Source organism: Sceloporus undulatus, chromosome 1, assembly GCF_019175285.1.
Source record: "Sceloporus undulatus isolate JIND9_A2432 ecotype Alabama chromosome 1, SceUnd_v1.1, whole genome shotgun sequence".
Taxonomy (NCBI): Eukaryota; Metazoa; Chordata; class Lepidosauria; order Squamata; family Phrynosomatidae; genus Sceloporus; species Sceloporus undulatus.
Genome location: NC_056522.1, coordinates 373,739,624 through 373,753,667, shown reverse-complemented (window position 1 = coordinate 373,753,667; position 14,044 = coordinate 373,739,624). Strand labels below are relative to the sequence as shown.

The following is a 14,044-nucleotide window of genomic DNA, read 5'->3' as shown; positions in this document are numbered from 1 at the left end:
GGTCAGGGAGACAGAAGTGGAAGTAAAAGTCAAAAGCTGTTAGCATTTGAACCTGAGCAATGGGCTGCCTGGTTGTGCAGAGGCATCAGAGTAACTGGCTTTGCTAAACCACTGCATTGTACCTGTGGCTGCTTAGTAGGTTAGTGCAGGAGCACACAAGTCAAAATGTTTACTGTTCTAACCCCAGCATCTCCTGACAGGAGCACCCATGAACATTAGCATCTGAATGTGAAGTTGAAGGCTTTCATGGCTGGCATCCATAGTTTTTTGTGGATTTTTCAGACTCTGTGGCCATGTTCTAGAAGAGTTATTCCTGATGTTTTGCCAGCATCTGTGGCTGGCATCTTCAGAGAATCTTCTCTGAAGATGCCAGCCACAGATGCTGGCAAAACATTAGGAATAAACTCTTCTAGAACATGGCCACACAGCCCAAAAACCCCACAAAAAACTGTTAGCATCTGAACTTCTTTGGTAGTGTACAGGCTTTTCCACAAAGCAGGCAGGTTGCCGAGCAGGAACTCTTGACATATTGAGGCTAATATACAGTTAGTGTGATGGCATGGTGTTCTCCTTTTGGCTTTTTTATCTCCATGTTCAGGCTGTCTAAATCACCATATTCTTAATCCTCTAGTAATGAAGATGAAAAAGAGGAAGAAAGCAGCGAAGAGGAGGAAGATGATAAGAAGCGTCTCAACGATGACTTGCTTGGTAAAATTGTCAACGTGACATCCAGTTCTGAGGAGGGCGAGTGTTATCCAGCTTTGGTGAGTTATGTAAGAAGTCTTTAGGGCATTCCTAATAAAACAGAATATTGAGAAAGGAGAGAGTTTGGAATTTCATCAGGGCAAAACACCATTTGAGTATGAGCTGCCATTCAAGAAAGATGGGGCAAATATTCAGGGAGATGTCAGGGAAATATTCCCAGTTGATATATGTTACACATGTGTGGCTGTGGAAAGGGGAAGAACTTGGTGTTTGGTCAGGAGGAACAGACAAAATGTACTGTGACACATCAGAGGAAGTTTGCAAAAGCAGCAGATTGCTATCTTTCCATGGACGCCCCCTTGTCGTGGGGGAGAGGCTTGCGCACCCTAATGATGTTGTGAGCTATGCTGGCGGTGGTATAATAGCCACCAGCAGGGCCTCCCATGCCAGACAGGTCACAACTGAAGGGTCTGACCAAGAGCGCCAAAGGGTAGGATGGGCTCTCTAGCCTTATGGCAACCATCCTAGGAGAAGGAAAACTCTAACCCCAAACCCGGGCAGATGGTGCTCGTCTAACCCTGTAAGGTCAACCATCTGAGAGAAGGAAACTAATCAAACCTATGACCCAAGGACCTCGCTGCTACCTACCGTCCATGCTTGTCAAGGCCTCAGCAGGCGAACCTCTGGTTTAAAGGGTGAGGCCAGTTCTGTGCACGCTGCGCTCCACCAGAAAAATCCATTGCACAGGCTCGAAGGATACATCCAATCTCTGAAAAAGCCCTGTAGCGATAGGCGAGGGACGAAACGGCAGGTGTAAAGATGCACTGCAAGCCGCAGACCCAACCCTGCATGCAGGCGGTTCAGGACTTTGGTCGCTTGAGACTGACCGGGGATGACAGTCTTGTTCGGCAGCATCCTGAATGACCAAGCAGCCTTTTTAAAGAAGAGCACTGCTTGCTCCATATGGAGAGGGGCCTAGAAAAGGTGGCCTAAAGAAAGTTCATCCCCAACAACCTGGTTGGCTAGCCGTGGCCAACGGACATCTTCTGCTGCGGTCAAACAAAGACAAAGAGACAAAGGCACACACCAGCCTCCAAAGGTGCAAATAGACTAACGCTTGCATGCTGGAACATCAGAACCATGCAAGATTCTGCAGATAGAGGACGTCCTGAGCGTCGTTCTGCCCTAATAGCCCATGAACTGTCACGACTTAACATTGACATCGCTGCTCTTAGTGAAGTTCGTCTTCACGAGGAAGGCAGCCTTAAAGAACACGATGCCGGCTACACACACTACTGGTCTGACAAACCCAAAACTGAAAAACATCTTTCAGGTGTAGGCTTTATGATCAAAAACTCCATTGCCTCCAAACTTGAAACCTTGCCAACAGGACACTCTGATCGCATTATCTCCTTACGCCTCCCACAAGTTGTTCTCTTCAGTATATATGCCCCAACTATGCAAGCCGACCCTGCGGAGAAAGACAAATTCTACTCAGACCTACGCCACCTTATACAAAAAGTCCCTGCAGAAGACAAAATCATTATCCTTGGTGACTTCAATGCCAGAGTAGGAAAGAACTTCGAAGCCTGGAAAGGTGTTTTAGGCAAGCATGATGTTGGAAACTGTAACGATAACGGACGTCTCCTGCTAGAGTTTTGTGCAGAACAGCAGCTGACTATTACAAACACCATCTTTCAGCAGAAAGATAGCCTGAAGACAACCTGGATGCATCCCCGATCCAAACACTGACACCTCATTGACTACATCCTAGTGCGCCAGAGAAATATTCGCGATGTCCGTCATACCCGAGTAATGCCCAGTGCAGAATGTCAAACAGATCAACGCCTCGTAAGATGCAAACTAAATCTTCATTTTCAGTTCAAACCTAAGAGGGGTGGCATCCTAAAGAGGAGACTCCAAGTCAACAATCTTCAACAAGCTGCCATGAGAGACAACTTCCAAGCAAATTTGCAAACAAAACTTGAAGACCATCCTGTAGACTCTTCTCCTACGGTGCTTTGGCAACATATTAAAAACAGCATCCTGCAATCTGCAGAAGAATCCTTAGGGTTCTCCCTCAAGAAAAACCAAGACTGTTTTGATGAAAACAACCAAGAGATCCAGGAGCTGTTGGCAAAGAAGAGAACTGCTCACCAGGCACACCTCGCCCAGCCATTCTGCCATGTAAGAAAAGCAGCCTTTCGCCTCGTATGTAGTCAACTCCAACAAAAACTCCGAGACATTCAGAACAAGTGGTGGATCAATTTAGCAGAAAAGACACAACTTTGTGCAGATCTGGGTGATTCCAGAGGGTTTTATGAGGCTCTTAAAGCAGTGTTTGGACCTACATATCAGATCCAAAGCTCCCTAAACAGTACAGATGGTCAAACACTAATCACAGATAAAGCTTCCATACTGAACCAATGCGCTGAACATTTCCAAAGCCTCTTTAATGCCAACCGAGTAGTCTAAGACTCAACTATTCAACATATGACACAACAACCGATGAAGAAGGAATTGGACATAGCTCCCACTTTGAAAGAAACCGTTAAGGCCATACAGCAGATGAAAAATGGCAAGGCTGCCGGGATCGATGGAATTCCACCTGAAGCTTGGAAACATGGAGGGCATGTACTCCATGCTAAACTCCATGAGCTCCTTGTGGGTTGCTGGGGAAAAGGCGAACTGCCATCAGATCTCCGAGATGCAGTCATCATCACCCTGTACAAGAAACAAGGAGCAAAATCGGATTGCTCAAACTGTCGAGGTATAACACTGCTCTCCATTGCTGGAAAAATCCTTGCAAGGATACTGCTGAACAGATTAGTCCCTGCTATTGCAGAAGAACTTCTCCCTGAAAGCCAATGCGGCATTAGAGCTAATAGGAGCACTACAGACATAATATTTGCCCTTAGACAACTGCAAGAGAAATGTAGAGAGCAGAACAAAGGACTCTATGTAACATTTGTCGACCTCACCAAAGCCTTCGACACTGTGAGTATAAAAGGACTGTGGTAGATCCTGGAACGACTAGGATGCCCCCCCCAAATTCCTCAAAATGATCATCCTGCTACATGAAGGCCAGGAAGGCCAAGTCAGATATGGCGACGCTCTCTCGGAGCCCTTTCTAATAGCTAATGGTGTGAAACAAGGTTGTGTTCTCGCTCCAACTCTATTTACAATCTTCTTCAGCATGATGCTCCAAAGGGCTACGGCAGATCTCAAAGAAGAAGACGGCATTTATATACGCTACCATACTGATGGTAGCCTGTTTAACTTAAGCCGCCTGAGGGCCCGCACCAAGACTCTAAACTATCTAGTCCGTGAGCTGCTTTTTGCTGACGATGCTGCCCTCGTTGCCCATACGGAAGCAGCTCTGCAGCGCCTAACATCTTGCTTTGCAACAGCTGCAGAGCTCTTTGGACTGGAAGTCAGTCTGAAGAAAACGGAAGTTTTCTACCAGCTGGCACCTCAGGAAGAACACTACCATCCCCACATCACTGTAGGCACATCTGTGCTTAAGTCCGTCCAGCAGTTCACCTACCTGGGAAGCATCATCTCCTCAGACGCCAAGATTGATAAAGAGATCGATCACAGACTGGCAAAGGCATATACAGCGCGCCCGTGTCATACGCGGGCGCGCCTTACGTGGCTTGAGCATACGCACTCAAGCCTGAGGGTGCGTGCGGGGCGGAAGGGGCGGTGCGCCCCATTCAATTGAATGGGCGCTTGCGCCCCACGCGCCACCGTGCTGCCATGCACGAGCCCCATTGTTTACAATGGGGCTTGAGCATAGGCGGAATTTGCCTTACGCAGAGGGATCCAGAACGGATCCCTGCGTAAGGCGAGGACCCACTGTAGTGCATTCGGAAGACTTCACAAAAGAGTCTGGAGTAACAAACACTTGAGGCGAAGCACAAAACTAAGTGTGTATAGAGCCATTGTACTGTCTATTCTCCTCTATGGGTCTGAAACATGGGTCACCTATCGCCAGCACCTACGACTCCTTGAACGCTTTCATCAGCACTGTTTACGCACAATTCTAAATATACACTGGACTGACTATGTGACAAATGTTGCTTTCCTTGAGCAAGCAGGGATCACCAGCATTGAGGCCATGCTATTGAGGACGCAGCTGCGCTGGGCAGGACACGTTTCTAGGATGAAGGACCATCGCCTCCCAAAAATAGTATTCTGTGGTGAACTCGCCACGGGTCAGCTTAAGAGGGGCACCCAAAGAAGAGATACAAGGACTCCCTGAAACAACATCTCAGGCTTGGCCAAATCGATCACCAACAATGGTCCACCCTGGCTTCACATCGGGAGGCATGGGGACGCACTATCCACGATGCTGCAGCCTTTTTCAAAAGATCACACCGAACGAGTCTCGAAGAGAAACGACAACGCAGAACGAACCACAACCCAGAAACATCACCCAAGGAGACTTTCCGCTGTGCTTTCTGCAACTGGACCTGTTTATCCCGGATTGGCCTTTTTAGTCACCAACGCACTTGTACAAAGCACGGGATGAGTCCTTCCTGAATCTTTGTTCGTGAAGCAAAGCCAGAGAAAGAGAGCTACAGTAAACAAAATTAGTACCTCCACCTGCAGCCCCTAAAGCCACATAGAATGCATTCTAAGGCTGGGGACTTTTCTACATAGCTTTCCAGCATCTCAGAACTGTGGAATTGAGCACTCTATTTATATACTGAAGCAAAAACTTTCAATAAAATGCAACATATTACTTAATAACTGGGCCTCAGCCTTAGAATACTGTATTCGAGATTACAACATTATGGCTGCTATTTAATGGGGTTAACTGCTTCTCAAATTTGGGCCTGCTGTTACAGAATGTCTGTCTCCAAGATGTTTGGGTGAACAGTTAAGGAACTCTCCTGGATCACATCTTTTAACTATACACCTGAGCAAACGTAGAAATCATTGTAAATATATATGTAATTTGAATATTTTGCTTGCTATGGGAGAAATTAAACAGATTGTGATAACAGTTGTTACACAGAAGTAGTTTTAATGATGGAATGTTCTGGATTATCAAAATACTGTACGTACATGTACACACAGAGAGAGGGAGGGAGGGAGAGAGAGAGAGACAACATGTTGTCTTTTTGGATCAGATCAAGCTCCATTTAAAGCTGTATTGTTTTGAATCATAATTAAGCAAATCCCACATAAGATTTCGCATTATGGTTTTCCCCAAATTAAGATGTCTAATAATAATAAATAATAAATTTTATGTATATAACGCCCTGTGGTGAACCAATCCGAGCGGTTTACAACATTAAAATAACATACAGCATAAAAACAATATATTTCCCTCCCCCCCTTAAAAAGTTATTAAACTGCATATCTAAATTAAAACCACAATAACTAGTTAGAACAACAATAAATTAAACAAAGTAATACCAACCGATAAACCACTGCAACTTCAGTTCTAAAGAAAAGAAAAGGGGGCTTTGGAGACATTACTGAGGAGGGGGGAGATCCTGAGGCCAGGATATTTTAGTCTGGGAAGGCCTGCCTGAAGAAATCCGTCTTGACAGCCTTTTTGAAGCTGTCCAAAGATGTTAATTGACGGATCTCGTCCGGCAGGTTGTTCCAGAGCCTGGGGACGACAGTAGAAAAAGCCCTCTGGGAGGTCGCCACAAAACTCAATTTTTGAGGCTGCAACAAGTTCCTCCCAGAGGACCGGAGGGCGCGGGGAGGATTGTATTGGAAGAGGCAGTCTCTGAGATAGCTTGGACCCAAGCCATTTAGGGCTTTAAAGTCTACTGCCTGTGCATTTTGCAGTCGTGGGTAATAGCTATTGGTGGATTTTACCCTCAGATGTGACTTACTGTATATGTATGTCTATTGTAAGCCTGCTACATATGTGGCCGTTTCTTCCTTATGCAAAGAGAGAAGTTTTGTAGCATAAACCTTTATAGAATAAGGGGCAAAACAGACAGCCACGAAGGGGCAGCTTGAAGCTGCCCCTCAGAGAGCCTGGTTGGGCTGCAGCAACAGCACACCATGGCCCCAATCTGTTTTTTTGTAGGCCCGAAAAGAAGCTGCAAAATGCCGCTTCTTTTTGAGTCAGCAAGAAATCAACTTTTCCCTCCCCTATTGCACTCCTGTGGCATGTAAATGTTGTGCCTCCGGGGCGCCTTGAAGTCAGCCCATGTGTGGTCAGCCTAGTGGCTTCCGTGTGGTGTTAGGGCATGGGTCAAGCATACACCCCAAGCTGGCAGGAATCTGGCATTTCAAGCCAGTCTTTTTTGGTTCTAAGTCTACTTCATCACATGCATGGAATGAAGTGTTTATGGACAGACATTTATACCTATGTATGAGCAGGTTCCCTGTGAGAATAACAATAGAAATGCAAATGTGGATATGGTGATGAGGTGACAAGTTCAATTTTAATTATAGTCATTGTGGAATAAAGGTGGGAGGAAAGATATAAAACCAAGGTGAGTTACTCAAGCTATGAACTATTAGTTTTGGTTGTAAATGCACTGATTTTATTCAGTGACATAATATTAAGAGAGGGAGAAAAATTATCATTCAACACAGTTACTGACTTTGAGTTCATTTCTTTTGGAGAATTAACTACAGCTATCGAGAACTTGATATAACAAGTAATTTATCATTTTATGTTTCCTTTAGATAAAGAATCTGAAATTCCTGAATGTAATATTTTTATATGGGTTTTTAAATTTTTCAGATATTATCACCCAGCTGTAGTGATGACATTTCAGTGAAAAAGGACCAGTGTTTAGTTCGATCTTTTGCAGATTCCAAATTGTGAGTAGTGTTTTAAAATCATTTCTCTGCACATCTCTCAAATGAAGAGTGTCGTAAAATTAAATCAGGAACATCTGACTAATTAAAATCAAAATTAAAACTCCTACAGGCTACTGATTAGTTATTGATGACAATCCTCAATTGTTTGTTAAAGTTTTTTTCCAGAATGCCTTTTTATCTTCCTTAAAGATATGATCGAAGCATATTCAAAATGCAAAGGCCAAAAAAAGCTGAGTTCTTGTTTCCCTTTTTCTGTCATAAACCTAGCTGAGATGGAATTCTTAATGCACAGGGTACTTTTAAACAAATACATTAGCCTTCACACTGACCTCTTACTGTTACTTAGGTGCCCTGGTGGCGCAGTGGTTAAATGCCTGTACTGCAGCCACTCACTCAAAATCACAAGGTTGCAAGTTCAAGACCAGCAAAAGGGCTCAAGCTTGACTCAGGCTTGCATCCTTCCAAGGAAGTCGCTAAAATGAGTACCCAGATTGTTGGGGGCAAATTAGCTTACAGTTGTAAACCACTTAGACACTGCTTAGGCGGTATGAAGCAGTATATAAATGAAGCTTGTTTACTTACTCAACTTCCCAAAGAAAAATAACTGGTTGAGGATCTAAATACACTATTGCAAGTTATTTAACATTTGTGCTGCTTTTTAAAATAAGATGTTTTTCTCTATTGCTGATAACTCTTATATGCAAGAAAATATTATTATTTGCCTATTGCAGTAACATGCACTGCTTAGTCACTTGTCTTGGTGAGGCTGCTTTCAGACAGATAGTCATTCCCTTGCGTAGAGCACCTGAATTCTACATCTGAATTCTGTAGGGGCTGAACAGGAAATAAAGAAGGGACTACACTGAAGTATTTTATTCTCTTTAGAGAGACATGTAAAAAGGCTGTTGGCTGACTAAAGAGTTTCTCCTTCGTTATTTGCATGCCTTTTTAACTGTTTAATTGATTTTTTAATGCATATTACCAGAACTTCAATATAGGTATCTTCTGGGAGCATATTTCAAGATAGGTTATCCTCCAGTAAACAAAAGCTATTATCTATTAGAAAGAAAGGCCATCTATATTTTACATTACTTTCTTTATTGATGGCTATGCTTCTAACCCCAAATACCCTTCATCTACAATCCTACTATCTGCTCAAATAAAATTTAATTTTAGCCACCTTCTCCAACTTGATGTCCTCTAGGTATGTTGAATGATAGGTCCCAATGTGCTTGACGAGTGGCCATATTGGCCAGGATTTATAAGGACTGTAATCTAAAACCTTTGGAAGGTCGTTGGAAGGCTACCTTCAGCTATTATGTTCCCCATTACCATGTATGGGTGTGAGAGCAGGACAGTGAAGAAAGCAGCTAGGAAATCAACTCATTTGAGATGTGGTGCTACAGAAGAGTGCTGAGGATATAGTGGACAGCCCAAAGGACAAACAAATGGGTCTGAGAACAGATTAAGCCTGAACTCTACCTGAAAGCCAAGATGACCAAGGGCCGAAGCAGACTGCCACCGCGGTCCAAGCCAGCAGGAGCGGATTAAATCTGCTCCTAAAAGGGCTGGCTTTTTCTGGCTTGGTGCAGCCTCGATGTGACTTCCAGCCGCTTTGGGGACATGCATCATCTAAGCCCCACACCTCCAAAGTGGCCAGAAGCCGCTTTATTTGGCCGATCTATTTCAAGCCCAAGTTAAGGCTGTCAGACTTTGGCTGCATCATGAGAAGGCATGACTCATTTGAAAAGACAACAATGCTAGGAAAGCTAAAAGGTAGTAGAAATAGAAGAAGAGCACATGCCAAATGCCTAGACTCAGTCAGGGAGGTCGGAGGCCTGAACCTGCAGGGCCTGAGCAGAGAGGGTGAGTACAGGGGGTCTTGAAGGTGTCTCATTCACAGGATCAGCATGAGATGTAGTCAAGTCAAAAGCAGTTAACAACAAACATAGCAAACCTTTAGTAAGCTTACCACCCTGATATGTGTGTGAACCATGCAAAAATGTGGCATTTGGGTGAGACTAATGCAGCAGAAGTACTGAATAGATAGGCATTTCTTCATGTAACTGTTTTTAATATATTAATTATATTTTTACTCTGGTAGATGAAAATTTTACCTGCTTCTGTTAAGTTTTGTAAGCTTCCTTGAATCCCAGACTGGGGTGGGTGGGGAATGTGGGATATAAATAAAGATGATGGTGGTGATAAGACAGCTGGATAATGTGGGTATTACTTGTACATCGGTGCTTGTTTGCAGCCTTACTGGTCCACACTCCTTAATTCAATATCCTGGTAACTAAGGAAACCTTGTGGATTGGGTAGTATTCAGCCAGTAAATTTATGGTGAAACAAGAATTGAACCCATATCCAATCCCACTGATCCCTGAGCAAGTGCTAATATTCACATTTTTGCATGAATAAGGCAATCCAAACTACTGAAATCTAAAGCGGATTTTTTTATGTATATGCTATTTGGTGTGGTAATTGTTCTGTTATGAGTAGTTATTTAAAATAATACTGAAATACTTACTCATGCTTTTAATTTTGCATGTTAAATACAAGATTTACTTACTATAATGTAAAGATTGAAATAACCGTTTCAGTTGTTTGTTAACAACAAAGAGTGTGCATATTTTGTTACTTTTAGCGAGCAAAGGAAAAAGTCCTTTTTTTTTACAAAAAATTAGGGGGGAAAACTCAACCAGATTTTTAAAGTGATATGTGTAATAAAATCAAACAATTTTCTTCCAGTTACTCAGTATCAAGAAAGGACATTGAGAAATTAGACATCCAAAACATTACGAAACATGAGTTATCATCTAGAAAAGGTAAATATTGTTATTTATTATACTTTTGGGAGAATGTTAGGATGTTGAAAGTCTGATCTTAAGACTGTATGCACCGGTAGAAAAATACTTAGGGTGTTTTGGTTGCATTGCCAACACTGGTAACAATTAATAGTGCTAGGAGTTGCACTTACATCATAGATTCCTATTTTGGAAGCAAAAACTTACATTGTCACTTGAATGAAAAAATACAGTGAGCTGGAGACAGATTTGGTCAAATTTGGAGTAGGCCCATTATAATAAAGTTTTAAGTCAGTCTATGACAAATATGACATAATTATGAATCCCTCCCCCAATAAATGTTTATAGGATTGAGATGTATCTCAGATTGTCCTTAAGATTGCCTTCTTGGTATATTGAAATGATTTTCATGGCATTTTCAAGAACACCAAAAAGTGTGATACAGTCTTGTTGGAATGAATGATAGTTCTGTACTACACAGTACTATAGAGTTTCCCTTTTCTGGAAATCTGACATACTCCAAAATCAAAAATTGCCCACATGGTGGCTCAGATAATGACACCTTTATTATTATTTTCTGATGGTTCAGGTTACCCCAGTTTTGTTTTATGCACAGAACTATTAAAAATATTGTGTATAAAATTAACTTCAGACTATGTGTATAAGATGTATATGAAACATAAATGAATTTCATGTTTAGACTTGAGTCCCATCTCCAAGATAGCTCATTTTGTATATGCAAATATTCCAAAATCCAGAAAAAATCCTAACCACTTCTGGTCCCAAGTATTTCAGATAAGAGATACTCAACCTGCAGTTCCACTGATAGCATTTTTGAAACCCCAAAGGGTTCAGTTGTTCCCATATTTAGACAATATTTTGCTGAAAGCTTGCTGCAGAGAGAAGGCAGAGCACAACCTCAGAATGACACTACTGTGTTTATAGACTTAAGGCTTTCTAATACATTTCAGAAGAGTCAGTTCAGAGTCAGAAAGATCATAACTCATTTGGGGGCAGAAATAATACACAGAAGGAAAGAAAGCAAAATATAAAGGACAAAATAAACAGAGGAAGGTGGGGAAAAGGTAGATCCACTGCATCTGGCCACATAAAGACACTTCAAGATTTCATGAGACCATATCAGAGTCATATAATAATTAAAGGACATATCACCCTGGCCATACCCATACAAATAAAGAGAAGTTTATTTTGGTGTGTTAAACCAGGGAATATGGACCAGGGAACTTGGTTTGAACAACAAAAACAACAAATGCAAGTCTTTATGGATGAGTTGTCCATTTTTAGGGTCACGTAGTACAAGATGAATGGACAAAGTTAGAGAAAAGACTCAGCATAGATTTACTGAAGATGGAAGCAGTCAGTTTAGCAATATAAAATTTGCAAGCAAAATAAAACAAGTATGTGCAAGTCTCTACAGTAACATCACTGTGATAGTATGGTCTTTGAAACCCAGGAGGGACAAGATCCCAGCAACTATTAAAAAAATCAACCAGAATATTGACTGGAGCTGTGAAGTGGGTGGATTCACTGACAGCAGTTGTCTCAGAAAGGTTTCGAATCTGACAGTGAATTACTTAAGCAGAAACAAAATGCAATGAGGACAGTGGAGTTTGAACCAGGGAATATTCAACAATTTATAAAACAACTATGGACATTTTGTGGTGGACCTTTCTTGATCTGGTCAAAATTTCAAAGTAAAAAAGATTTTTAGTAGGTGGAAGTCCAAGTGTGGAATGACAATGCATTAACACTAGACTAGCTGAAAGATCTACTTTATGTTTTCCATCTGCTTCCAGTAGTACAGAGGATATTGGTGAAAATCAGAGTGGAGAAGGCAAAAGTAATTCCCCCACATTGGCCATGCAGACCATGGCATCTTCTCTTAATAAATATGTGATCTATTGACTGAAGGCCCAGTTTATCACTCCAGCACACAATGGTCAAGTCTTTGCCACTCAGCTGTCAGAGTTGAGCGGCAAACCCTGAGAAAACGGGTGCAGTACCTAGATCCAGTAACGAATATCATTCTAGCATCTAGACAGAAAGTATATATGAGGTCATTTGGAAGGCATTCTGGAAGTGGTGTGAATAAAATTCAGTGTTAATGGAAGACATACAGACTGGTGATGTCTTGTCCTTTCTACATAGTGGAATAGCTAAAGGACCATGACCTAATACTTTAAAGAGACAGGCTGCAGCTTTGTCATCTGTGCTTTTAATGTAAAGCCTTGTGTCAGCTACTTCTCATGTCAAACAGTTCTTGAAGGAGGGCAACTTTATAAGCTCAGTCAACCATTCACACAATAAACCCAAACCTATGCCAATCTTATAGAGATAGTTACCTCGGACCATCAGTCCCTCCTTTCTAACAAAAACTGGGCCATACTTATACTGGCACTTTGTCCAAAATCTGACACATTCTTTAGAAAGAAGATGGGACTCCTTGGATGTCAGGAGGACTGTAAAGATTTCTATTGAAAGAGCAATTAGACATACAGAGGCATTATTTATTTTGTTTCATCCAAGAAATTTAGGTTACAAAGCTCCTAAAAAAATTATTTCATGATGGTTGAAAGGTTGCATTCATTTCTGCTATGACTATACTGTACACACACACCAGGATTGCAGTAATTGTGGGCTCAGGCAAACAAGATCAATGGTGACTTCAGCAACATTCACTGTAATGTCTTTGTTGGATCAAGTGTGTAAGGTAACAGGTTGGAAAGAACTTTTCACATTTATCAGACATTATAAAGTGAACAGATTTAAATCAGGACAGGCAATAAAAGGGTGAATGGCTTTACAAGCAGTAGTTCAGGAATCAAGCAACCACTCCTGCCCATGAAGATATTAGCTTGGGTATATCCCAGTGGTTGTGGTCCTGAGAATGAGAGGTTGATACCTATTTTGATGATTCTAGGAAGGCTTAAGGAGCAATCCACCCTCACCCATAACTGCGTTTAAAAACAACAACACAAGCTGTTCATTTTCTGTCTGCTTTAAATCTTCATCTGAATTTAAAAGTTGCCAGCATGCATGGCTATGTAATAAAATGGATGGGAGAGAGGAGGCGGAAATGGAATGAACAGTTTGGAATTTTGGTCTCCAACCTTGATCAGCTGGCATGAGGAAATATCTCTATGGATTTGGATTTCTCCTTCAGCATTTCTAGAATGATTGATTATTCATGTTATGTCCCAGCCTCTTATTCTCCTCTTCAGCGGGATCTTCCTAGTCTGCTCTGGAGGATTTAATTTAATAATAATAATAATTTGTTTTATTTATATACCGCTATTCCAAAGATCATAGTGTTGAACAGCAAGTAAGCTAATTAGCAAGTAAGCTAATTTGCCCCCAACAGTCTGGGTACTCATTTTAGCGACCTCGGAAGGATGCAAGCCTGAGTCGAGCTTGGGCCCTTTTGCTGGTCTTGAACTCGCAACCTTGTGGTTTCGAGTGAATGGCTGCAGTACAGGCATTTAACCACTGCGCCACCAGGGCTCCTTTGAAGATCTTCTAGAGCTGATGGGGGGCATTGAAGACTTTGGCTGCATCCACACTGCAGAAATAATCCAGTTTGACACCACTTTAACTGCCATGGCTCAGTGCTATGGAATTCTGGAAGTTGTTGTGCTACCAAAAACTACATTTCCTAGAATTCCATAGCATGGGGCCATGGCAGTTAAAGTAGTGTCAAACCAGATTAT

The 14,044-nt window shown here is 42.0% G+C and overlaps 1 protein-coding gene across 4 annotated transcripts in view; it reads left to right on the top strand.

Annotated features, from left to right (window-relative positions):
- The window catches only part of ARID4A (AT-rich interaction domain 4A), an 81,444-nt gene that overhangs the window by 25,451 nt on the left and 41,949 nt on the right, over positions 1-14,044 (top strand). For all 4 annotated transcript variants that reach the window (XM_042453594.1, XM_042453566.1, XM_042453585.1 and 1 more), the window contains exons 8-10: positions 632-764; positions 7,430-7,509; positions 10,261-10,337. In XM_042453594.1, coding sequence (XP_042309528.1) covers positions 632-764; positions 7,430-7,509; positions 10,261-10,337 — 290 coding nt within the window. The remainder of the gene's footprint in view (positions 1-631; positions 765-7,429; positions 7,510-10,260; positions 10,338-14,044) is intronic.